We start from the raw sequence: 25,341 nt of genomic DNA, 5'->3' as shown, positions 1-25,341 counted from the left end.
GAGAGAGAGGAGCATTGGAACATTTAGTATGCATGTACCTGCAGTACAGTCAGCCCAAATCAAGTCCAATCCGCTAATGTTTCCGCAACCCCCATGTCGTCAGGATGAACATTCCTACAGTAGCTGGTAGCTAGCGGGTCCCTCTGTCTTTCTGTCTCTACATATCCAGTGTGTGGCCTAACTGGATTACATGGCAGAACAGCACAGTGATCCCTGCCACCAGTCCCAGCTCCAGTTGATGATGAATGCAGCTAATCCCTAATTCCTAGTTCCCCACACACCGTGCTGTGGAGCAAGAGGAAGGAGAAGGTGGGTTCTGAAGGCTAAGGTCTCCTTGGAGCTGAGACATGACCAAGGCCAGCATGACGTAAACACCACACAGCTGTGTCATGTGACTAGCCTGGAAAACACTTTTGTACAATTTTCTTACGCCTGGTGTGTGACCTTGACTAAAGCAGTGTTGAATACACAGTGATATCCTTCATGGGAATATCAAGTAAGTGGTGGTTTGTGTATGTGGCCAGACTCTGGCGGTATCTGCAGTGGTGATGAAATCACAGGGGGAAAGAAAAAAAGAGATGTGGTTGGGGAGTGAGAGGGGGATGAGGGGGGGGGTGAGGGGGTGAGGGGAGAAGAGAGACCGAGGGAGGAGAGAGTGATGAGAGGGTTGCTCATGTCACCTCTCTACAATTGCTAGCATGTCACCAGAGACATTTGCACTGAATGTGTGGGAGGCTATGTGACAAGAAGTGCGGTGTAGGTTCCCTCATGCTGGATCTTCGAGTGACAGCTGGTCCCAGGACACGACTGGTGGACAAGGTCACGGGGTAGAAGCCCTGTAGCGTCCCTCACCAGCAGGCTAGATGGTGCTGGAGGGACAGGGTTCTCTCTGGTAGATCCTGAGAGGTTCATGCGGAGACAGGGCTCTTACACCTCTGGACTCTAATCATCTGGTTTCTGTCTATCTGCTCCCAACACTCTTTCTTCTCACTTTCACTCCATCTTGTACTCTCTTCCACCTCTCTCTCTCTACCTCTCTACCTCTCTCTCTACCTCTATCTCTTTCTCTCTACCTCTCTCTACCGCTCTCTCTCTACCTCTCTCTTTCTCTCTCTACCTCCCTCTCTACCTCTCTCGACCTCTACCTCTACCTCTCAACCTCTACCTCTCTCTACCTCTACCTCTCTCTACCTCTACCTCTCTCTTTCTCTCTACCTCTCTCTACCTCTCTTCCCCTCCCTCTGTCTCTGTCCAGGCAGTTGAGGGGGGATTCTGAGGAAGATGCTGGGCTCGGAGCGTGGCGTGGTCGAGGAATGGCTCTCAGAATTCAAGGTGGGTGCTCTTGTCCTGGCTCGGTCTGCAGGCTTACATGACAGTACCATGGAGAGGAGAGAGAGGGAGGGATAGATAAAGGGAGGAGTGGCAGGGAAGGATGGAGAGATGGAGGCAGGAGTGGGATGGAGGGAGGGGGAGGGAAGAGAGGGAGGGAGAGTGATGACAGGAGGGATGGAGGGAGGAGTGATGGAGAGGGAGGGAGAGTGGTGGGGGGAGGAGGGAAGAGTGATGGACAGGTGGAGGGAGGGAGGGAGAGGAGTGATGGAGGGAGAGAGGGAGTGGTATGAGTCAGAGTAAGTCCTTCATGTGAGCACACAGTGTTCTATCCTCACACAGAGACCATGCCCTGGCCTGCTGTTACCTCATGCACGCCCTCTCACACACTCCACTGCCCTAAAGGGACACTGGCTCATCTGGGGGGGAGGGGGAGGGGGTCTTATTCATGTTATTTCATAAAGGTGCTACTGTTGTTCATGCGAATTGTATGCGTATGTATTGAAATAATATAAATAATGTGTTTAAATCAAATTAATAACTGTCTATGAATATTGGCTAATGTATGGTTCTGTCTCTCCCTTGCCCCGCACACACACACACACACACACACACACACACACACACACAGACCCTACCTGAAGCCCAGATCCCCAGCTATGCAGGCAGCCTTCACCTGAAGAAGAGCCTGGTGCCAGCCATCTACAGGGTCATCCAGGAACCCAACAACGAGGTGAGTCTGAGAGACAGACAGACAGAGAGACAGACAGACACAGAGAGACAGACAGACACAGAGAGACAGACAGACACAGAGAGACAGACAGACACAGAGAGACAGACAGACACAGAGAGACAGACAGACAGACACAGAGAGACAGACAGACAGACACAGAGAGACAGACAGACAGACACAGAGAGACAGACAGACAGACACAGAGAGACAGACAGACAGACACAGAGAGACAGACAGACAGACACAGAGAGACAGACAGACAGACAGACACAGAGAGACAGACAGACAGACACAGAGAGACAGACAGACAGACAGACACAGAGAGACAGACACAGAGAGACAGACACAGAGAGACAGACACAGAGAGACAGACACAGAGAGACAGACACAGAGACACAGAGAGACAGACACAGAGAGACAGACAGACAGACACAGAGAGACAGACAGACAGACACAGAGAGACAGACAGACAGACAGACACAGAGAGACAGACAGACAGACACAGAGAGACAGACAGACAGACACAGAGAGACAGACAGACACAGAGAGACAGACAGACACAGAGAGACAGACAGACACAGAGAGACAGACAGACACAGAGAGACAGACAGACACAGAGAGACAGACAGACACAGAGAGACAGACAGACACAGAGAGACAGACAGACACAGAGAGACAGACAGAGAGAAGTGGAGAGAGAAACAGAGGCGGACAGAGAGTCCAAGAGGGAAAGAAAGACGGAGAAATGGATAGAGGAGGCCTTCCAACCTTCTCGATTGAGGCCTGTTTTTAGGATATGAAATGGTGACTGCTCTCAAGAGGTGTACATAGAGCTGGGAGACACACACCAGCTGTTAGACGGGCAGGCGAGCTGGCAGTGCCAGGCTGTTGTCCTGGGAGACAGGATGTGTCATCACCCAGAAGAATCTGCAGGTCAGATAACAGGGGTACAAGATGTTATAGACCCCTGCTGGCCTGAATATCTATATAGGAGACTTTACTCGCCATAGTGCAGACACACAGCGACACACGCACACACAGACACACCACAAACACACAGTCACATGCACACAGTCACACACACTCAAAGCCCTGACTCTCCAGAAGGACTGATTCCATTAAAGTTAGCCGACAACTGTTGATGACTGGGGGAAATGGTACAAGAAGAGGTGCGTGTGTGCATGTGTTGCATTGCTGGAGACTCATGATAGATTAGGTGCAGAGACTAACATCCTGCCAAACTCGGTACTGAAAGGTTACTCATTACAGGTAACACACACAGGTACAAAGTCCAGTGCAATGTGTGCAGTCAGTTGAGCTGGCTCCAACCCAGTGTAAACACATTCTCCAAGTCGGCTCTCTTTTCTAACTCTGCTATCTGTCCTCCTCTCATCCCCCCCATCCTTATCTGCCCTTCTCTGTCAGAGAGAGAGAGAGCAAAAACCAGAGAGAATCATGGAGAGAAACCCTAGTGTATGCCTTCTTAGTAAGTCAGAAAAAGGGGAGGATGAAGAACGGAGGAGGATGGAGGTGAAGGAGTATGAGACAGCTAGCTGCTGTATCTCTTCTATCCTCCCAGACTCCATCCATCATCTGGCTGACTAGATAACCTATCTTCATTCTACCCAACGCTGGCAGACTCAGAGCTAGTAGACAGCCCCAGGCCTTATGCAGATTCCTGCTCACACACACACGTGAGGTGGCACTGCTCTGTTAGCAAGTCAGGCCCGTGGTTGGCTGCCTTTGTTTGATATTGTTAGATTAACTCCTCTGAGTGATGTGTTGTCTGAGAGCAGAAGTGGGAGCTGGCGGATGCCACAATGGATTTTACTGTCTGGCAAGGGGTTTGTCTTTTGGTGAAGTCTGACATTTTCCCTGACAATTTGCTGAGTGTGTGTGTGTGCCTATATATGTCCTGTGTGTGTGTTTTCTGTGTGCTACATTTGTGTGTGTGTCCTATATGTGCGTGTCCTACATATATACATGTGTTTGTGTGTGTGTGACTTCCCCAGCTCCTGGAGCCTGTGTGTCACCAGTTGTTTGAGCTGTACCGGAGCTCAGAGGAGCGCTTGCGTCGCTTCACCCTGCAGTTCCTGCCTGAGCTGGTCTGGGTGTACCTGCGCCTCACCTCCAGCAGGGAGCGCCAGAGCAACGGCTGCGTCGAAGCCCTACTGCTGGGCATCTACAACCTGGTGGGTGCTAGGACCAGGGGGGACCCAGGGGGAGTTTTAGGACCAGGGGGGCTGTAGGACCAGGGCGGGGAGCGGTGTGTGCTAGGACCAGGGGGGGGGGACTCTAGGGGGATTACAAGCGGGGTGGCAGGACCAGAAGTGTCCAGAAGTTGTTACTATGGTGACAGTGTTCTGACCCCCTCCCAAACACAGCTGACCTCCAGAGTTCACCAGACTGTTAAAACCAACTCAGCCAGACAACCTTTAATAACACAGCTCTCTCTCGTTTTCGCTCGCTCTTTCTCGCTCTCTCCTTCAATTCCTCCACTCTCTCTCCCCCTTCTCTTCTCCCCCTGTCTCCTCTCTATCGCCCTCTGCAGGAGATAGTGGATAAAGAGGGCAACAGTAAGCTGCTGTCCTTCACCATTCCGTCTCTGTCCAAGCCTTCAGTATACCACGAGGTAAGACCCCTGTCTGCATCCATATCACTCCCTCACCACCTCACCTCTCTGTCATCACAACCCCCACTTTCTCCTTCCCACTCCGTGTTCCTATCTGGAGTGCTAGATAGGGAGAGGAGGCGATCAGGAGAAGGAGAAAATGTGGTCCCTTTCAGCCCTCCAAATGAACTTGGATCGATTAGTCAGCATTTTTCGCGCATATGTGAACACTCCAAAAGAACTCAGACCCCTCTGAAACCAACCATACTCAGACCTCCTCGGCAGGTGGTCTCAGTACAGTTTGCTTCAAGTCCGCGTTGTGGTGTGCTTAACATGTGCATTGTGAACTCAAAGCACTCCAGGTTCGCTTCGCCCTTTGTCATTGTATTTTATCCCTCAAGACTTGCCGTAGACAGATCACATGCTATTGACTGGTACATTCAAAAAAAAACACGGAGCCATGGCAGTTGGTAACGCTGGTAATACCAGTGGACAAGGAGTAGTTTTGTCCGAGGAAGAAAGTCCTGCACTTCTCCAGATATGTAACGGAGAACACATCAAACGGCAACTGTCTACCACGCACAAAAACATATAAAATGATAAACGTTATTAAATCAGAAAAAAATCCAAGTGAAAACTACCCATAATCCAAAGCAGTAAAGGTCTGAGCTCCAGATAGTGGGAACAGAAGGACTGAGGCCCAATCAGAACTGAAGTGTACCAAAAGAAACTAGAGAGGGTACAATTTCTGGGGAAATTGTAGGGTGTGCTTGCTTGCGTCGGTTGCACATGGGTCCGTTTTTGAATGAAATTTTTACAACTGATATTTCTGTATATTTTATATTAAAATGCATACTTATTATTTATAAAGATTACATAGATTTAAAAGCATCGTTGCTGCTCATTTACAACTCAAAATACGAGTGAAGTGTAGAATGAAATATGATGTCTTCTTATTTCCCCTGCAAGAGGCAGCCTCATAGCTGAATCAAAACGAATACATTTGGCAGACCGGTGTAAAAATTGACCTAATCTCTATGACTTAAACGTCCTTTTAAGTTTTCCCTTCTCGTGTTATTTTCAGGCATTTAGCCTACTCATATTGCATTCATTCATTAATAAAGAACCCCCCTTTGAAGATTATTCTACGACGTTACCGGGCAGTAGAAGATGGAATCGCGATTCAAACAGTACCATCTGCTAACTGAAAATATGCCCCCAAAAATGTAAATAAGCTTGACATTTATTTAGTGTAAAATCGCTCATTCATAAAAAGCTCACTGGTAGCGATCATTGTCAGTAACAACGCAAAATGCGATATAGCCCTGTGTGGAGAAGCTGCCCCGGTAAATTCTACTACAGTACACTAGACTACTGCTGTGTTCGTCTTGGTAGCGATTGCGTTGGTTGAATTCGATTGAACGTTCCGTTGTACGGTTTAGGCTGAAATTAATTATTTTCATGAACAGATTGACAAAGTTTAGGCTGTGGCAATGAAGTTCAGGTTAGTAGTCAGATAGTTTCACCTATTGAAAGACTTTTGATTTAAGTAAGGGGAGTGCCGAACATGTTCTGTCGCCGTTTGACTTCATAAACAGCTGTGTAGATGTTTTTGTAGTGTGTCTCGCGTAAGCTACAGCGTTGCAGTGATCAACACTGGTTTGAAACCACAGGTAATGATAATTTCACCAACAAATCGTTTACTTGTAATGTAATGTCATAATAAATCCTACAACGAAAATTTATTTGTGAGGAATGTTTATTTTAACGATTGAAAACAGATGCATCATAGACCACTGTAGTAGCTATGTGTTGCCAACAGAGGCTAATGTCATGCTAATGCTTCAGTGAAATAGTAGACTACCGTTTCCGAAAGTAGATGTGGGCCTACTTCCTTAATAATATCAGCTAATATTGTACATTACATTTCACAATTGTGTTTCACATCACAAAGTAAAATGAGTAAATAGTTATCACCTTGGCCTCTTTGCTTGTGGCGTTTCTGCAGCTGCCTTGCAGTAAAGCTATAGTTAGCCTAGCTATCCCCCAAGTTAACAGATGCGAAACGAATGTTCTGCTACAGGTAGTCACGCGTGTTTTCGTGACGTTAGTGACGTTAGTGACGTAGTGACGTTAGTAACGTCAGTGACTGTGGCTAGCAAATTAGCCACCGTTAGCTTCACTTTTCGCCACAAAAACTTAACTTGAGCCTAAACCATGCAACGGAACGTAAATAAAAATACAAGCAACTCAATCGCTACCAAGACAAAACTTTTGACACCTAGGTTGTCTATGTAGGCCAAATATTGACAAAGATTTAGGGGGGCAAAAATAAATAATAATAATAAATATATATGTGAGAGAACAAAGGTTGTGCTCTCGCCGAAGGCTTGAGCACACCCAATGAGTCCTCTTTCAAATGAACTGACGGTGTGAACGCAAAAAGCAGTCCCTTTTCTCATGGTTCACTTTAAGAGGACTTGAGTTTGGTTAGTTTAAAAAGGAGTATATGTGTAAACATCATAAGTTTTCCATCCATTGAGCTTGTTAGCCTGGTGTGTATTTAGCCTGGTGTTTAGCCACAGAACCAATCAGCTGACTTATTGATTCTGAAGAGGGATGGCTTGCCACCCTTATGGGAGAGAGAGAGAGAGAGAGAGAGAGAGAGAGTGTGTGTGTGTGTGTGTACAGCAGGTCCAGGTAGTTACTGGTTTATAGAGCGTTCCATCGTATTTGCTGAGTGCGTGTGTGTGTGGTGGTGGTGGGATTTATGGATGTAATTACAAGCTTGAGGTGCTCCTCTCTGTGCTGTCAGGTTGATGGAGGCAGGGCTTGGTAGGGGCAGGGAGTATTTTCGATGCGTGTGTGCAGTTTTTATGTGTGTGTGCACGTGAGTGCTCCCATGTGTACAGGCCGGAGGGCGTCAGAGCTCCAGTGGACGTCACACATGCTGATCTGTGGACACGCTGCATTAGCATCCCCTCCAGCCTGTCCTCCTCAGCTACCTGTCCTGTCTGCTCAGCACCTCTCTCTCACCTCTGTATCCTCCTCTCTCTCTGTCCTCCTCTTTCTGATTCTCTCCATATCTCCCTCTTTCTCCTCTGTCCTCCTCTCTCTCCCCATCTCCTCTTTCTTTCCTCCTCTTCTCTCTCTCCCGCTCTCTCTCCCTTCTCTCTTTCCTCCTCCTTCTCTCTCCTCTTGTGTGATGTATTGCTGAATTTTAATATGAACTCCACTGTCACAGCAGACCTCCTGTGGTGAATGTATCCAGTTTTATCAAAATATTCTAACTGCGTATATTGTGTGTGTCCTCCAGCCCTCGAGCCTGGGCTCCATGGCGTTGACGGAAGGAGCTCTGAGTCACCATGACCTCATCAAGGTGGTCTACAGCGGGCTCCACCCCCAGAGAGAGACCTTCACTGCCCAGAACAGGTGAGGTGTACACACACACACACACACACACACTCCCTCCCTGAGGGGACACACAGAAATGCACGTCTTCTCCCCAAACGTCTCACATACACGAACACTGGTACACACACGCTCTTGTGCACATACACACAATCCTCTTCCCGTCCTTCCCTTTTTATACCTCCTCTCTTTCTCTTACACACACAGTCACACACATGCTCAGACACACAGACACAGGTGTGATCCTCTGTGGCCCACTGTGTTAAGACGCTATTCCTAAGATGAATAGTTGTTGTTTCAGGTTTGAGGTGCTCTGCTTCCTCATGCTGTGCTACAACTCTGCTGTGGTCTACATGCCCCTCTCCTCCTACCAGTCTGTCTGCAGAATGAGCTCACGGTGAGCACACACACACACCCATAACCTGGAGTAAACATACACTCTCTCTCCCTATTTCCTCTACTCTCTTTTCTTCCCCTGCCCCAACGTTCCCCAGAAGTCTGTCCTGGTTTATTAACCCACCAGATATAATCTCTCATCCCTGTGTGTGTGTGTGTGTGCGCTTCAGGTTGTGTGTGTGTGGGTTTCCACGGCAGCAGCAGAAGCTATGGAGAGAGCCGTGCAACCGTGTGCTGCTGGACCCTGACTTCATGGTTCAGATGCTGACGGCCATCTACCATGCCATGTATGTACCTCTCTCTCTCACACACACACACACACACACCATGTATGTACCTGCCACATACACAGACAAAAGGGAGGGAGAGCGTGACGAAAAGAGAGAGGGGGTAAAGAAAAAGGAAAATAGAGTGAGAGGGAGGGAGGGAGAGAGAGATACCACTCAACAATACTTTCCTCAGAGAGGAAATGACACACCAGTAGATTAGAGCTGTCACTCAGACGAGAGAGAGTAATAGAGGCAGTGGCAGCTGGGAAGCCCCCGCAGCCCCCGCAAGGCGGGGGGGCCCCCACTTCCTAAGGGCCCCGCCCTGCATATCAAAAAACAGACTGGGCCTATAAAAAACAAGGAAAATACTTTGAGGGCGCTCATTTAGAGCCCCAAGTTTCAACTGCCAGGTAAAGGAATTCCGTAATGTAGGCAACGTAACAGATCTAAATAGTCTCAAAATCCCTGAATCTGGCAACAATGGCTTTTGCGTATCTTACGTGCCTTTTGGGCCATTACGCCTATTGAACGCGTACATTTAAAAAATGCTAATCATTAGGCTACGTTCTGCTAGATGACGGTAGAGACATGAGTAAAAGAAAATATGCACGCGGTGCTCAAAAGCGCAGCAATAAACTGTTGTCTGAATAAGTTCGAGCAAAACACCCGAAGATTACACACTTATTTAGACCAGCCAGAGAGGAATATTATCAACATCACACTACCGCAGCCGCAGGTAGCTAGCAGCAGCACGTCTTCACCAGCAACCAACAAAAATATAGTTGCTTAGCCTACTTATTGGCAAAAATAAATGTTTTCCTTTCCTCCATTGATTGTGTGTTATTTCGACGATGCTATCCTTGGTGCTGAACTATCAGAAGGCTAGTGCTGTCTTTGGTTTTGAACAATGACAAATGTGTGGCGGCCTGCGGAAACTCTTCACATCGTGAACATTTGGGTCTTTCTGGGTATTATACATATTTGGAAACTACAAACTATCCTGAATACAAATATGTTTAAATCACTCAGATATCTTTATCACAACTGAAGTTACATAATTTTAAAGTTGTCCTGTGTCAATAAAGTGATAACCGAGAAAATTGCATTCCACTCCGTTTCATTCTAATTCTGTGGCGAATATGGAAAGGAAATCCTTTTGTTCGTAATCACGTTGTGAATGTAAATGTCAGTTTAAGTATAGCCTACATTAATAACTTCTCAGCAAGTTATTTTTAAGTTTAACAGCCTGACTTCATTGATCAGTTGTTTGGGGCTGCTGCAGCACTCAAAAGAGCAAGCAAACTGAGCATTTGATTTGAAATGGCTTGGAAATCTTGCTAGCTGACATGTCCAAAAAACGTTGAAATTAACAGTTTTTCAGAAGCTATACTTTTTGTACATTACAATGAAGTTTAGGGTGTTAACTATAGAAAACATAAAAAATCTAAATATTGACAGAAAACTATTTTCGATCTTTTATGGCTTATAGCCAGCAATGACCGCGCGGCCGCGACATCCGACGGGTTTCCGCAGGATGCCACACAAATAGGCTGCTATTGTGCTTTTGTTATTTTTAAACTTTTTTATTTCTCTCACATTGGTGAATATAGGCTATATTTAAAGGTAGACAGCAATGTATAAGATAGGATGGAGATACATTTTGAGTGGATTTAGGGGAGGGGCCTCGAGCTCCAACTTTGCGGGGGGGCCTCTGCAAAGTCCCGGCCGCCACTGAATAGAGGGAGAGAAGAGAGAGAATAATAAGAGGAACAGATAAAGAGAGTCGGAGAGAATAAAGAGTGAAAGAGTAGTTGCTCCATTTAGGCTGCAAGGTGAACCACGAAAAGTCTTTTAGAAAATGATTCCCGCTCCACAGTCTGGCATCTACACAATCTTTAGCTCATAAAAAAGAACGATTCGTGCTAAGCTACCAAAAATAGTTTGTCGCTGAAATTCCAGTCGATTATCGTTGCGTCTATGTTTTATGCAGAACTAGTTTCTTCAGAGCGTAATAGGATTTTGGTGGCACGGTTCGATACGTGATCGTTCTACACCAATAAGGTAGCTGCTTTTTGTCAACATGGATGGATATGTTTGGCAAATAGAGGATGGGACCTTGCACGTAACAGAAATTCGGCCCCTGACAGTGTTTTGCATGTGATACACTGCGGCTGCAAAAGTGCGTGTGAGACAGGCAGATGTTCATGTTTTTCTGCAGGACTGTGTTGCACAGACTTATGTCGTTGTTGTAATTGTGCCAACACAAAAGAAACTGAGGAACTGGGAGAAAACTGTCCTGACACTGACAGTGAGGACTGAGTGTCCTTAATCTGTTATTCCTTATTCTGTTTTGTACAGTTTTATATATCATATTTAATATTTTTCATTACGATTGTTTTTATGGTTGATCAGTGTTTTCATTTGTGGAAGAATGAATGAATGAATGTTACAACAACGACATAAGTCTGTCTGCCTGCCCCCCCCCCCCCAGGTTAATGTAATAGCCTAGTTTAATAACTAATGTAATATTGCACATATTTTCGTACTATTTCCCCTAAAGCAATAAGGTTAGGCTACTTAGACCTTCCACTCATAAAGTATGTTCTAAATGGCATAAATGCTGCCAATTATTAATTGACGTTGGTCAGTAGCCTATCGATTAAGGTACTCGAAAGCATGTACACTGTCTGCTTCATTTGAGCTTGATAGGATAAGCATTCTGTAGCAAATAATAACAATAAAACCACTATTTATTCATTAAAACTACTTCTGCATAGTAATGCACCGAAAATACAAACGTAAGCAAAGGCAGCAATCGCTATCGAATCAACAGACAGTGCAATTTAGCTAGCAGGGGAATAATACAGATCACCAGTTAACTTAATTTAAATTAGCAAGAATATAGACTAATACAATAACAGGCTTAAATTAACTGACAAGTTAGCTATACAACTTCTCAAAGACGCACAATCTCAACTGCGGTGTGAAGCGCGTATCCATGCTATTCTCCGACATGCACTCTAACAATCACATAGACGTCCTAAAATTTTGTACAGCCCTATTTCTGATACCATGGCGGCAGAAATGTAGTCGTGGCGGACCGCCACGGCAAAATAAACATAGGAAACACTAACGTGCAAGGTCCCATCCTCTATTTGACAACCATATCCATCCATGTTGACAAAAAGCAGCTACCTTATTGGTGTAGAAGGATCACGTGTCGAACCCGTGCCACCAAAATCCTATTACGCTCTGAAGAAACTAGTTCTGCATAAAACATAGACGCATCGACAATCGACTGGAATTTCAGCAACAAACTTTTTTTTGGTAGCTTAGCAGGACTCAGGACTTTTTTATGAGCTAAAGATTGTGTAGATGCCAGACTGTGGAGCGGGTTGAAACGATAACAGGGTTCACCTTACGGCCTAATTAGTAATCTAAAGAGGTCACCTATGTGGATGACTGGAGCCTGTTGACATGTGAAGGGCAGGTCAACTGCCAGCACAGGCAGGCAGGCCATGGTGGGGTGATAGGGTGGCCGTATTAAGGGCTGTAGTCCAACCTGAAACTGTAGCTCCCAGTGACACTGCCTGGACCGCGCCCCGTGGCCACTCTGCTGTGACATGTGCTCGGTAAGGATGTTTATTGTTTGTGTGTCTGCAGATACAACGGGGAGTGGGAGATGGGCAGGGAATCTCTGGAGGACATCCTGTACAGAGCCCAGCTGGAGCTGTACTCACAGCCTCTCCTGGTGAGACACACACACTCAGACCTGCACACACACACACTCAGACCTGCACACACACACACAGACCTGCACACACACTCAGACCTGCACACACACACACTCAGACCTGCACACACACACACAGACCTGCACACACACTCAGATCTGCACACAAACAGACCTGCACACACTCAGACCTGCACACACACTCAGACCTGCACACACACACAGACCTGCACACACACACAGATCTGCACACACACACATACCTGCACACACATACCTGCACACACAGACAGACCTGCACACACACACAGACCTGCACACACACACATACCTGCACACACACACATACCTGCACACACACAGGCCTACACTGAATAATAGAACACTATTAAATAAAGTTTATACATTTAACATACTGTGTATATGTTTACCTCATCCTGTTGTGTTTCTGTGAATGTGTGTGTTTGTGTGTGTTCCTGCTTGCTGCATTTGCATGTGTTTGCATTGCCATTGCCTCATGTGAACTGGTCTGCGATATGCAAGAAATGTATTTATATGCCGCTGTTAGCAAGGGATTTTTGTATTTATATGCTATCTACAATATCCATATTTATTATGTGCAATATTTATATTTTACATGGTTAGCTATAGTATACTATTTGCTACTTACTACTTTTATTTTTATTCACTCCACACAGGAGTACTGTTTTTAGTTAGAGCACTACTTAGGAGCCAGTATAACAACATTTCATTCATATGTGCACTCAGTCTGTACTGTTGAATGACAATAAAAACGGACAAAAAAATATCTGTGTGTGTATGTACCAGCTGGGGAACGCCATGAAGAGCTCCCTGCCAGAGAGCGCCCCAGATGAGCCGCGTGGCCGCAAGCTCCTCCAGGTGGAGGTCACGCCCACCATAAGCAGGATCTCCATGTCTGCCATCACTACCGCCTCCATTCGGCGGCACCGCTGGAAGAGAGAGGGTGAGAGAGCACCGCCCTGCTGGCCTCCGACACACTGGGGGAAACAGGAACTCTTTGACAGGAAACGGTTGTAGTTTTAGACCTACTCTCTACCTTAATTTGTAGGTTTAGACCTACTTTCTTGACTATCTTAGTTTGTAGTTTAAGGCCTACTCAAAGTACTACTGTCAGTCAATTGTTTCCAGTGTCTGGTGTTTTTGTGAGAATTACTACACCTAGTTTACAAGTGATGAAGGACCTAGCACCAATGATAAACCAACTGAAAATGGCTCATCTTTTATCAAGTGTGTTTACACACTATCCGTGCCAAACAGACGGCCAGTGAAGTCCTTGTCTGCCGCCTGCTTGTGGCGAGGTCTGCTCTGTGTTAACCCTCCGCATCACCTGTGCTACACACTCCAATATTGTTACCTGGCAATATTGGAAATGTCACCATTTAGTCTTTTACTTTCATGCTAGTGGATTGGTCTTATTCTTTGCTCATCCTGTCTCTCTGTGTCTGAGAGTGTGTGTGCGTGTGTGCGTGCATGTGAGCAAGCTTGTGTGTGTGTGTGAGAGTCTGTGTAATAGTGTGCTTGAACTTGTGAGAGTGTGTGTGAGTGAGCAAGCTTGTCTGTGTGTGTTTTATTGTTGACTGTCTGAGGCTAATATAAGTCTTCTGCCATGCTTCTCTTGCTTCATAGAGCTTCTGGAATCATGGGTGAAGCTGCCCCTAGAGTCTGATCTGGGATCAGTTTTTCCCATCCCTTTTCTGAATGGGGGGAGGTGGGAGCTGGGGATATGCAGGATATGAACTGATCCCAGACCAGAGGGCCTCCTCACCCAGAGGTGGGACCCTTAGTGGTCCGGAAGGGACCTGCTTGGCCTTGGCACTAAGCAGCCCGTCTCCTCCTGTTGTGTTGTTGACTCCCAGATTGTTTTGACTACTCAAACGAAGCAGAGCTCAGCATCATCGTCAATCCTAGCCACCGCCACAGCCACACCCCCTGGGACCCGGCAGCCAATCCGGAGAGAGGAGGGCGGGCCCGCATCATCCTTCCCGTCACACTGGAGGGTAGGGGCCTGGGGAGGACACGGAGGTGCCCTTACACCTTTGACCCCTCCCCCACTCCAGTGAGAGAGAGAGAGGGGGGGGGGGGTGCCCTATTTCTGTTACTAGCTACTCACTTCCCCCAGAGCACACAGCTCACCCCTCTCAGACACTGTCATCCGTTGCCCACTCTCCCCACCCCCCTCCCTAAATTGTCCTCCTGTTACCAGGTGCCCCCCTCCTCCCATCAGGCCAGAGAGGGAAGGAGCCTCCTGTTCTGGGGTTGAAGGAAGTGTCCTGGGGGTCATTGCATGGACTATCCATAACCTCATCAGTCCGCTCTGACCTCGCCATGCTTCGCCTTACCTGCCTCCCGCGCACACGCCCGCGACTCACTGAGCATGCTCACTAGCCTGCTTTTACTCTGGGCTCCACCCACTAACCCCAAGGAGTTTGAACTGTCAGTTCACCAGGGATATGGTGATAAACAACCTTATAAAAGCAACAGACAGACAGATTATCCAGAATGCAGGTTCTGCTTGATCCGATCCCCTGAGAAAATGAGCCTCAGAACTCTCTCCCGGATCCACAGAAGAACTACCTTCTGCCTCCCAGGACTGAGAGTGCTGCTGGGCCGCGGGCTCCCAGCTGGTCTCTGTCATCCCTCTGTCTCTCCATCTCTCTCTTTCTCTGTCTCCTCACTTCACTCTCCATCCATCCATCTCTCTATCTCTCTCCCTCCCTACATCCCTTAATCTCTCCGTCCTTCCATCCCTCCATCCATTAGCTGATGTCACTAGCAGGCTCAGTGAGTGAGGGACCTGGGAGCATGCGCATGCAGGGGTACAACCCTCCCAACGGGACGACCAGAATCCTGCAGCGATGGCCGTCTGACGTGGCAAGTTGTTCCGTAGTCAGCTAGTCAGGAAGCGCCGCCCATCTCCAGCAGCGCATCGCCTCTCTGTCTCCTCGGCGTTCCAAGATTTATCAGGAACACTGCATTGTGGGCTTCACGCACGGCGCAACCGTAAACCATCTGGTCCTCTGTCTTAGTTTGTCCTCTTCCTTCTGCTTTAGTCATCTTTCAACTGCTGATGTTTGAGTGATGTCAGAGCATCTTGTTGGCTCTGACAACGGCAGCCAGCTTCCTGGCTGCCGCTCCCAGATCCTGTTGTGTTAATCATGGAACCTCCCCTGGAATGAAATCTAATACCAGGAAGCTGACATCATAAAACCAAACTAAAACCTTCAGATGCAGAGAACAGATTCTTCTTCTTAATCACATTCTGAGAAACCAGTTTCTTTTTCAAAAATGGTATATCCTGTTCCTGCCTGTGTTACTAGAACAAACTGGACTGGCCCCTCCCCACCTCTGATTGGAGTGCTATTGATCCAATCAGAGACGGCTGGACTTTATGTTCTTTGCTGAACTCATTCAGATTGGCAGGCTCACCTATAACTCCCATGGCATGCAGCCAATCAGATGCAGTTGGCAGGTGAAGCGAGGCGACGTGGCTGGAGAGAATGTGTGGCTTCGCCCTCCTGTCATGTGCATGTCTTTCTCTCCTCCTGCTCTCCCCCTCTCTTTCTCCTCTCTTCCTCTCCTGCCGGAGGTCCGTCTGCCTGTGGAGCCCTCTGGTGGTCGGTCTTGCTTGCTGCATGATGGAGAGTCTTCTACCTCTCCTCTTCCCTTTCAGTGACATATTATTTAACTTTCTGACTTTCAACCTTTTTTATTTATTATATATATTTTTTATATTTTTCCCAGCTAATTCTGTCAATTCTCTTCCTTCCAGCTTTCGGATTTAGATGCCTGGATGTGTGTCTGTTGGGATTGAGTGCGGTTGTTTTGTTGAGCACATTGCTCTCAATGTTGAACTGATAAGTTATATTTCAGCATTGTATTTCATGTTAAGTAGTATCTACTATCTATGTGCAAAACATAGGTGGCATAGTTTGTGTGTCAGCATCTGGGTGCAACCATTTTTCCAACCAAGCTTATTTCTCTTGTCATTATTTAGATACATTAAAGGGAGAGACAGAAGTTAGACGAATCTGCCTGCCAACACCCCTGACCTTTTCTGAGTGACTAATCTCACAGAAAGACAGTTGGCCAGACAGATAGTCCCTGTTTTACCCTGACCTATCGCTAAGCTCGTCGATTCAAGCCATCAAGGTTTTATATTAACCCGATCAAAGCCCTTCTGATCAGTTTATGAACATCGTCATAGCCTATATCCGCCTGCAGCCTTCAAGGTTATTAGTCACTTGTTTGTTTCAGTCAGAACAGGTTGGCCTGCTCTAAGAGTGTAATTAAAACGTAGTGGGCGAGCTATCTTCCCAGGGCACAGTGGGGCCAGTCAGGAGAGATGTGATTGGCTGACGGGCAGGTTTGACTCCTGCTACCCAGGGTGCTTCATTTCACTCTTATTGCTCTTAATGATATTGACAGATAATCCCTCCATGCTTCAGCCAGTGTGTGGAGTTTCAATCTCAACGCCTCGTAAGAGGATGACTGCATGATGATGATTACAGAAGAAGAATATTCATCAATCTCTCTGTTTCTGCCTACCTCACCCACATCTCTCTCTGTCACATTTCTCTCCTGTTTTGTCTGTATGTGTGTATCTGTGTGTGTGTGTGTGTGTGTGTAGGTGTAGATGCGGACGGAATAAGCGGAGGGGAGGAGTCCTTCAATGTGAACGACCCAGACGAGGGCTTCTCCTCGGGGGCATCCAACAGCAGCCAGCCCAGTGGTTCCAAGGCCGGGGGCGGAGCCAGTGTTGGGCCTCGCGGCGGCAGCCAGAAGGGCGGCAGCAGCATCAAGAAGGCTGTCACCGCACGCATGAGTCGGGACAAGGACCGCGAGAAGGAGAGAGAGAGGGAGCGAGAAAAGGAAAGGGAGAGAGAGAAGGAGAAGGAGAGGGAGAGAGAGAGGGATAAAGAGTGGGAGGCAGAGAGGGAGGCAGAGAGGGAGGCGGGAAAACAGCGTGAGCTCTCCTCTCCTGGGCCCCAGGCGGTGCTGCGCAGACACAACCGCCGCCAGCAGTCTCCACCCCTCAGCATCGCCCTGGACGCTATCCAGCTGAGCCCCATCAAGAAGCACCTGAGCTTCCCTGCTGGCACAGCCCTCGTCCGAACCGCCAGCACTTCCTCCTCCAGGTCCTTCGACTGCACCACCCTCAACCTGAACGGCAGCAGCGCCAGCAGTCTTGGGGCCTCGGGGGGGCCTGAGGGGGCCCTGGGAGGGGCCCTGGCGATGCTGAGAGGAGGAGGAGGGAGGGGGCTGGGGTCCGGAGGAGGAGGAGGAGGGAAGGGAGCAGGCTCCAGGGGAGGAGCCCATCGTTACTCCACCATCAGCCTGCAAGAGGAGCACCTGGTGAGGCCTGAGGAGAGCCAGGAGCTGCTGTCTCCTGGAGCCCCCCTCACCAAGCAGTCCCGCTCGCCCAGTTTCAACATGCAGATCATATCACAGGTGTAGCATGGGGAGGGGACTCAGGCACGTGCATGTGGACCAAACACATATAATACTGTACATACCTACACACACACACACTGGTTGCCCTCCAGCCTCCCTACCCCCACCTTTTATCTCTCTACCTGTTTGTGTGACCAGGGGATTGGATGCTCCTCTGAAAAACAAGCATTTCTACCAGAGAAGAGTGTGCTTGTCTGTGTGTGTTTGTGTGTGTTTGTACAGAAATCAAAGCTTGTTTGTTTGTTGTTCAAGGGGGGTTGTGTTCTCAGTCCCCATCCCTCTTTCTCAGTGGAATCAAGTCTTCAGAGAGCAGTGAAGGGTTCTAGAGAGCACAGCAGGGTGGGTCTCTAAAGCGAGAGCTCTCCCCTGGTCTTTCACAGCCTCGGTCCGTGTCTGACCATCCTGATCATTCCACCTGTGAAGACCCTGCAGACACACTGCTCCAACAGGAAAACTAGACATTGCTTGCTGGGACTGGGACATTCAGAGGTCTATGACTGAAACACAGAGTCTATTTTGTACTGAATCAGCAATAAGAGCAGTGAGACTGATGGAGGGGGGGTGAGTTTTGCCGTCTCTCGTACCTGTCACCTCCAGGGCTCACGTGCAATCTGTACCAACTATCTCCTTCTCGTTCGGTCTCTTTACTTAGCGTTCATACGTGTTTTTTATGATTTATCTACTGAGTCTATGGTTGGATGAAAAATCTCAACCCCAAAGACAGTAGCTGAGAATGTTTTCTTTCGTGAGTTGCGACAATTATGGTTTTATTGAAAAATAATCAAGTGGTTCGCTTGATTTTCTTTTTTCTTAGTTCTCAAGCATTTTTTATTTTGACTGATTTATACAGTGAATACCCAGCTGGAACTTTTGTGATTAAGTTAACAATTGTTTGTAATTGAATTATCTTAATACTGTTGTCAAATCAACAACTGGAATTATGCGATCAGTTGCTGGGTAGATGTCTACTGTGGCGTATATGAGGGTGTCTCCTCTGTGAAGCACAGGAAGTCAGGAACAGGAAGTTGGACCTCCAGGGACTTCCTGTCTCCTGCCCCCACGCTGTGTCCTGGCTGCCGTTATGATGACTGTATGGACCTCTGTCAGAATAACAGAATTACACAGCTGTGTCTGTGAGATGAGCAAGGCTTATTGTTCTATGGTGTATTTAACCTGGTCATCTTGTGTGTAGAGGCTGTAGCTGTCTTGTGGTTGTGAACTGTACTTTCCTCATGGCTTTTCACCACTGACCCTGGAGGCTCCAGGGGGTCACTGCAACGTCAGTTGTCACCAAGATGTTCATCCAGTTGCGTGTGATGTGATGTTTCACAAACATTTGTTTTCTACCTCATCGTGTGTTCACCTGCCACTCAAACAGCTATCTCCCAGCAACATCCTGTAAGGGATGGGGCTTAATCCACCGTCACTTGGACGACTAGAGCAAGGACCAATAGCATTTGTTTCTCTCACACACACACACACTATCTGTCTACACGGCACTGTACCAGTGTGTATGAGGTGCGGGGTCAGAGGACAGTTGGTCCATCTCATGGCTCTTGTTCTTGTTGGAGCTGTCAGCCCTCTGACAGGCTAGCCTGGGCTGTTTGTCTCTGAAACCCTGGGTCATGCACGTCATTCAGCCTAATTGGAATGACCTTACTTACTACAGCGCTCTGCTTCTTATTTAGTTGCTTGCTTTGTTATGTAAGTGAAATTCAATGACGGTGTCATTGTCTTTTTTTGCAAGTGCAATTTCCCTTGTGCATGGAGCAGAATTAGGTCTCCTGTGTAGTGAATGTCTCTGTGTGAGCAGAGCTCTAGCGCCCCCTCTGGCTGAGTGAAGAAACTGTCTTGTCTGCCTGGCTCTGCATGCTAGGACCCAGCCATTGGTGCTCCCCCTGCAGCCCCCCCCCCCCCCCCCCCCCCCCGCTAGGAGAGACTGGGAGACAAACCCAGTGTCCATTCCAGACACGTCTTTGCCAAAAGTGCCAAGAATGCGCATTCTCCTTCTAGGAAACACTGTTTATCATGCTTGTGTCTTAAGGTTTTTGCCTTATTTTTTTATTTATTTTGGGGATACTAGGCTCTTTTTTTCTTTCTTTTATAAAAGTGGTGTTAGGTTTGTCTGTCTGCGCAGTCCCAAAAGCAGCCTGGGCGTGTAGCATTCTGAAATTAATTCTGTAAAGATTTTTTTTTACCCCAGCATAGTGCTCTCACTGTCACAATCAAACTCACCTGTTCTCTATAGGAGCCATCTGGTGTCTGTGTGTGTGTGAGATGTCTTCAAACTATTCTAGATCCTAGCTCATGTGGTTATAACTGTACTGTATAATGTGGATGACTGACTGTTAAATGTCAATAAGTATGTTAGACTGAGGACACACACACACACACAATTGGAACATTCCTCCTGCTGCTGCTGTTATATTTTGGATGGAGCCTGTGTGCCTAGTCTTATTGGGTTTGTAAAACTATGTATGTTTTGTGGTTTGTGTTGCATCATTTTCTATGTCCTCGTCTGTGTGGGAGCTCATCCTGCTCCTTCACTTACTGCTGTAGTCAACACACCTGGGTCTCCGCCATGTCGCACTCTCTGTGGAGCTCCACTTCATATAGAGAGCTGTCACCATCTGCTGGAATTTGCTGTGTTGAGTGGCGCCCCCGCTGTTCAAACTGGTCAAGTGTCTGTGTCATTAATATGAGTGCCCCCGGACCGTACCAAGTGGCCCAAGAGTTGGTGGTGCATTGGCTCAGTCCAAGTGTATGGGGGAGTATCCCTCAGTGTCTTGTGTAACATTGCATGTGAAAGTGTGGGCTTTGTCCTCATACATTATGAAGCACTTTACCCCCATCCTCATACACTTCTTTCTGTCAAAATGATAAATATATGTGCAAATGTGTATACACTCAAACGCAGGGTCTTGGTCTGTTAGAAGTAGTACTTTTGAGCGATGTCACATCCAACAAATTATTTTATTTTTATGAAAGCCTAAGAGTACAGCTATTTATCACTTTCTTTTCCAAACCAAAAAAAAAGAATAAATAAAGATTAGAAGCTAGACATGAGAATAGAGTGGTCTAAAGGTCTCAGGAGTTTTAAGCTGGTTAGCGCCGCAAGTCAAATCTGACATCACCAAATTCCTGAGGTCAGAGTTGATTCTATGCAACATTTTATCTCTTTTTTTTTTTTCATTTTGTATGGCTATTAACCTCTCGTGTTAAAGAGCAGGATTATTCTAGATGAGAGTTTCAGCCTTGTTTATAGTGGCAGGGTCCCCAGAGTGCCCTAGTAAAGACAGATGGTACAGGCTAATAGCAACAGTACCTAGACCTGATCTGGGGGACTCTTCCAGACCTGACTGAAAACAAGATGGCTGTCCCTGTTGTGTTCAAGTCATCTCCACTGGGAGGGTGTTACCCTAGTGACCGTGACTCAGAGAGACTGGCGCCCAGCTGTTCAGTAACTTGGGAGAGAGTCTGTGTAGAAACGATACAGACAAATGATGAATCCAATCTAGAACTAAAGATGTGAAAACACTGTAAATGGAAAGAGGACTTATTTTAAATCCTGTAAATACAACCTGTACAAAAGAGTGATAAGACAATATAAAGATGACAACCTGTCTGGTGTAGAGAATTTAATCTGTATATTGTTGAATAAATATTGTGTCGTAAGGGATGTGTGTCTGTGTGTGTTGTTTTATTTTATTTAACCAGGCAAAAAAATCATTAGGAACAAATTCTTATTTCCAGTGATGGCCTGGCAAAAAGCACAAGCTTTTTTTAGGGAGAGGGGAAAGGGGCTAAGGAAAAAAAATCAGGTTAAAAAGCACAACGGCACACAACCACAGACATACAAGAAGAAGAAAAAAACAAGCAGGTTAAACAAAACAGGACATTAGAAACATAGGGAGTCAGAGGTGATAAAAATGTTAAAAGCAAGATTATTTACAACAATCATAATCAAGACAGGCTGAAATTGGTAGGTGTGAACAAAGGATACAGGCAGGTGAGAAAACAAAGCAGGCAACATAAGTACAACAGTAGGACAAACTAGGCAGTTGGCAACAGACAAAAAGACAAACCATGGGGATGAATAGACAACAAGATACTCGGGAGGGGTTAAAATGTGAGAAAGGTGAGTTGTGTCCTTGGTATAGTTGTCAGTTGTAAGTCCACAGTCTTATATTTTGTAAACATGGCATTTCACCGTGTTAGTGATGGTACAGTTTTGAAGTGGTTGCCTTTTACCATTGATGTGGATAGTGCAACTACTAAACAACCTGTTGTTAAATCAACATTGTAGACACTAATTGAAATAGACACCCTAAACGACATGTCAACCCTTCTAGCAGAAAACTCTTACCACAAGATTGCACACAACTTTATCTGTAGGTATTTGAGTTTGGACACACAGGTTTCAAGTTGTGTAGGTAACTCACTGCAGTGGAAATTCCCCCCAAAATTAAGCTGTATCCTGTGGAAATCATACCCCTTTAAACAGGCTCATTATTTGTTTACAACAAAAGGCCAACCACAATTGAGCCTACTCATCCAATATGGTACTATGCTGACATCTACTGGTTTAGATGGGCAACTGCAGTTGTGCCGGGTGCAAGGTGACCCTGTTCACATCATGTTGATGGACGTGAACAGACTTGAACACGTTTAACATCAATTCTGTTTTTTGTGTCGTTTTGAATTCTTCACAGAATATGTCAATTAAATGTCCTTCCTGTTCTGAACCAAATTTTGTTATATGGTTTTAGAATATCTGTATTATTGTCCAGTGTGCACAGACGATCCACAACACCGAGAAAACATTTTCTCCGGGATCGACCGTCAGTTAATTTTGGTATCGCTAATCTAGAAATACTGACAGATGAGCAGTGCTGAGACAACGCTGGCAGTCATGTTAATTAGCTTGTTTTTAAAGGTTTTTATCTGTGAGGAAATGTTGATACAAAAAATTAAAGTTAATATTTTAGTTTCTGTTGTAAGGGATTAATCTTCATGTTCATAAATAGGCCTTTACGCGTACAAAAGAAAAACCGTGTTTCTTAAATCATGCACCAACTCAGAAACTAGTTAGTAGGCTACCTCCGCTTTATCCGCTCGTACGCTTATTCTCTGAGGTACTTTGCGTACACGACGTTGTAATACAGGCAGAATCTCGGGGAGTTCAGAGCCTGCACTGAGCAGCAGACGGATTGATTATCCCAACGCACTGTTTTCCTCTCGGTGCTTAATAGCCTACTTGGCTATTTTGAATGTGTTCCAGATTAGACGGACGTCACCCTTGGGTCTCATAAAAGCCTGTGTAAGTTTGATTGTTTCAGCAACAGTTATGAAGCTGTACTATAACGGTTGCGGTATATCATGTGAGAGTCACATGTGCCCAAGGTGTAACATATGAGAAAGAGAGACTATCACATGATCATTGATAGCTACAATGTACAATTGTTGCCTTTCCGACTAGGATGATTTTGACTTGACCAAATAATTCACTTTTAATAGGGTGTTTATGTCTTGTGCTAGAGTATAATTCTGTTAATGCCCAATAACGTCATCATATTTATTGATAATTCAATACGTTGACCCTTGTTCCTGTTTCACCCTGCCATCAAGGCCTCACGATATCCCTTATTAAACATAGAATAAAAACATACTTCCAACCACATATTTTTAAATCAATTGACTAATTTCTAAAGAATAGAGAGGTGAGAGAGAGGCTTTTCAGGTGATGCTTTTTCCTGAAATACTTGAAACGGTTCCTCTCACACTTGCATGGGCTCCGATCACATACATGTTACACATTACATAAAAAAGCTGAGTGCTCATTCGCCGTGATAAATGAGTAACCCAGGTTTGAACCCCAGTCTATCTCTACTAACATTCACTGAGCCCATAAACATGTAATTATGCTGATGGCCCCTACTGTTGGTATCTCTGGATTCTCTGATCAAAGGCAACTGTCTTTACAGTGCTGGGGCCTGAAGACATATTAGATAATACCCAATTGCTCTGAAAGTGCCAAGTCAATGAAAGGAATAGTTAAGATGAGTTCAATACAAGTTCAAGACAAAATCAATGTATGTATTACACATATGTGAGGTGCAGGTGTCTGTTACACTCAAGTTGAGTATCACAGAAGGCTGGACAATGAATACAGGAAATCAAGACAGTATATGGTATCACAATATGGGAGGATACAAAATGATTAACATAGCCTTTGCAGGCACTGAAAAAGGACACTGTATGCTAGATAGCTTTTGTTTAGGTCTTTAGATAGGGCTCCTTGTAATTCCTTCTATTTTCCTCATTCAAAGTTGCATGACATTATACACTTTGGAAATATTGTGACTTCTGACTTACATTAGTGACACCTTACAAAGACCCAATTTATGGCTATGCAGGCATAATAAAACAGAATAATAACAATTTATCAATGATACATTTAGTCATTTAGCAGACACTCTTATCCAGAGCGACTTACAGTAAGTACAGGGACATTCCCCCGAGGCAAGTAGGGTGAAGTGCCTTGCCCAAGGACACAACGTCAGTTGGCATGACTGGGAATCGAACTGGCAACCTTCGGATTACTAACCCGATTCCCTCACCGCTCCGCCACCTGACTCCCTATACAAGAAACATAATTAATAGATAGGCATATTTCTCTCCTGGACATAACCAAGGGTTATGTGCTCATGAGATTAATATTGCAAGGTATAGATGAAACATTGTTTATTATATTCAGAACATTTCAAACAGTATAGAAATAATAAATTAATATAAAATAATAATTTCTTTCATTTTTGTTAACTGATCAGTGGTTTAAGGACAGACCTCTTCAGGCCACAAAGCGGTTTGTGGGAACTGAAAGTTAATATAAATGTTTTTCTGTCATGTCCTAGTGATTGCCTAAGTGGCCGAGAGGAAGATCACAGTTGTCATCCATGGCAGGATGTGGCAACCAAAGAATTGAACTCATTGTGGGAGCAGGCCGTAAATCAATACGCCTTCTCTTGTCCGCAGTGATTAGACTTTTATTGAATTTAGAAAACAGAAAATAAATCAAATTTCAACTGAGTTGCAGGGTGATCTTTCATCAATAAGCAGTATGTCCCCTGGCTTCAGATTTTCTTTCACTTTGTTCCATTTCTGTCTCTCCTGCATCCATGGAAGGTACTCCGGTGTCCAACGTTTCCAAAAGAGGTCTGATAAGTATTGAACCGGTTTCCATCTTCTTCTGTAATAGGAGCCTAAGTGTTTAATGTAGTTTATTGTTCATACTTCCTGTATGATGCACTTTAGTGAATTAGTACATACATTAACAGCTTTTAAGCTTACTTTGAAATTGTTTGGA

General features: G+C 45.9%; 1 protein-coding gene across 6 annotated transcripts in view; it reads left to right on the top strand.

Moving 5' to 3' along the window:
* The window catches only part of LOC134017569 (hyccin 2-like), a 41,676-nt gene extending 20,022 nt beyond the window's left edge, over positions 1-21,654 (top strand). For 5 of the 6 annotated variants that reach the window (XM_062457330.1, XM_062457327.1, XM_062457326.1 and 2 more), the window contains 11 exons: positions 1,256-1,332; positions 1,961-2,062; positions 4,075-4,254; positions 4,614-4,694; positions 7,990-8,105; positions 8,386-8,481; positions 8,651-8,767; positions 12,413-12,500; positions 13,311-13,467; positions 14,381-14,521; positions 17,152-21,654. In XM_062457330.1, coding sequence (XP_062313314.1) covers positions 1,282-1,332; positions 1,961-2,062; positions 4,075-4,254; positions 4,614-4,694; positions 7,990-8,105; positions 8,386-8,481; positions 8,651-8,767; positions 12,413-12,500; positions 13,311-13,467; positions 14,381-14,521; positions 17,152-17,978 — 1,956 coding nt within the window. In that variant the 5' untranslated portion in view covers positions 1,256-1,281 and the 3' untranslated portion in view covers positions 17,979-21,654. The remainder of the gene's footprint in view (positions 1-1,255; positions 1,333-1,960; positions 2,063-4,074; positions 4,255-4,613; positions 4,695-7,989; positions 8,106-8,385; positions 8,482-8,650; positions 8,768-12,412; positions 12,501-13,310; positions 13,468-14,380; positions 14,522-17,151) is intronic. The other variant, XM_062457331.1, reaches the window with a different exon arrangement.
* Positions 21,655-25,341: the final 3,687 nt, after the last annotated feature.

The sequence above is a fragment of the Osmerus eperlanus genome, chromosome 3 (genome assembly GCF_963692335.1).
Source record: "Osmerus eperlanus chromosome 3, fOsmEpe2.1, whole genome shotgun sequence".
In the NCBI taxonomy this organism is placed as follows: domain Eukaryota; kingdom Metazoa; phylum Chordata; class Actinopteri; order Osmeriformes; family Osmeridae; genus Osmerus; species Osmerus eperlanus.
The sequence above is the reverse complement of the archived record's forward strand: the minus strand, read 5'-3'. Positions and strand labels throughout refer to the sequence as shown.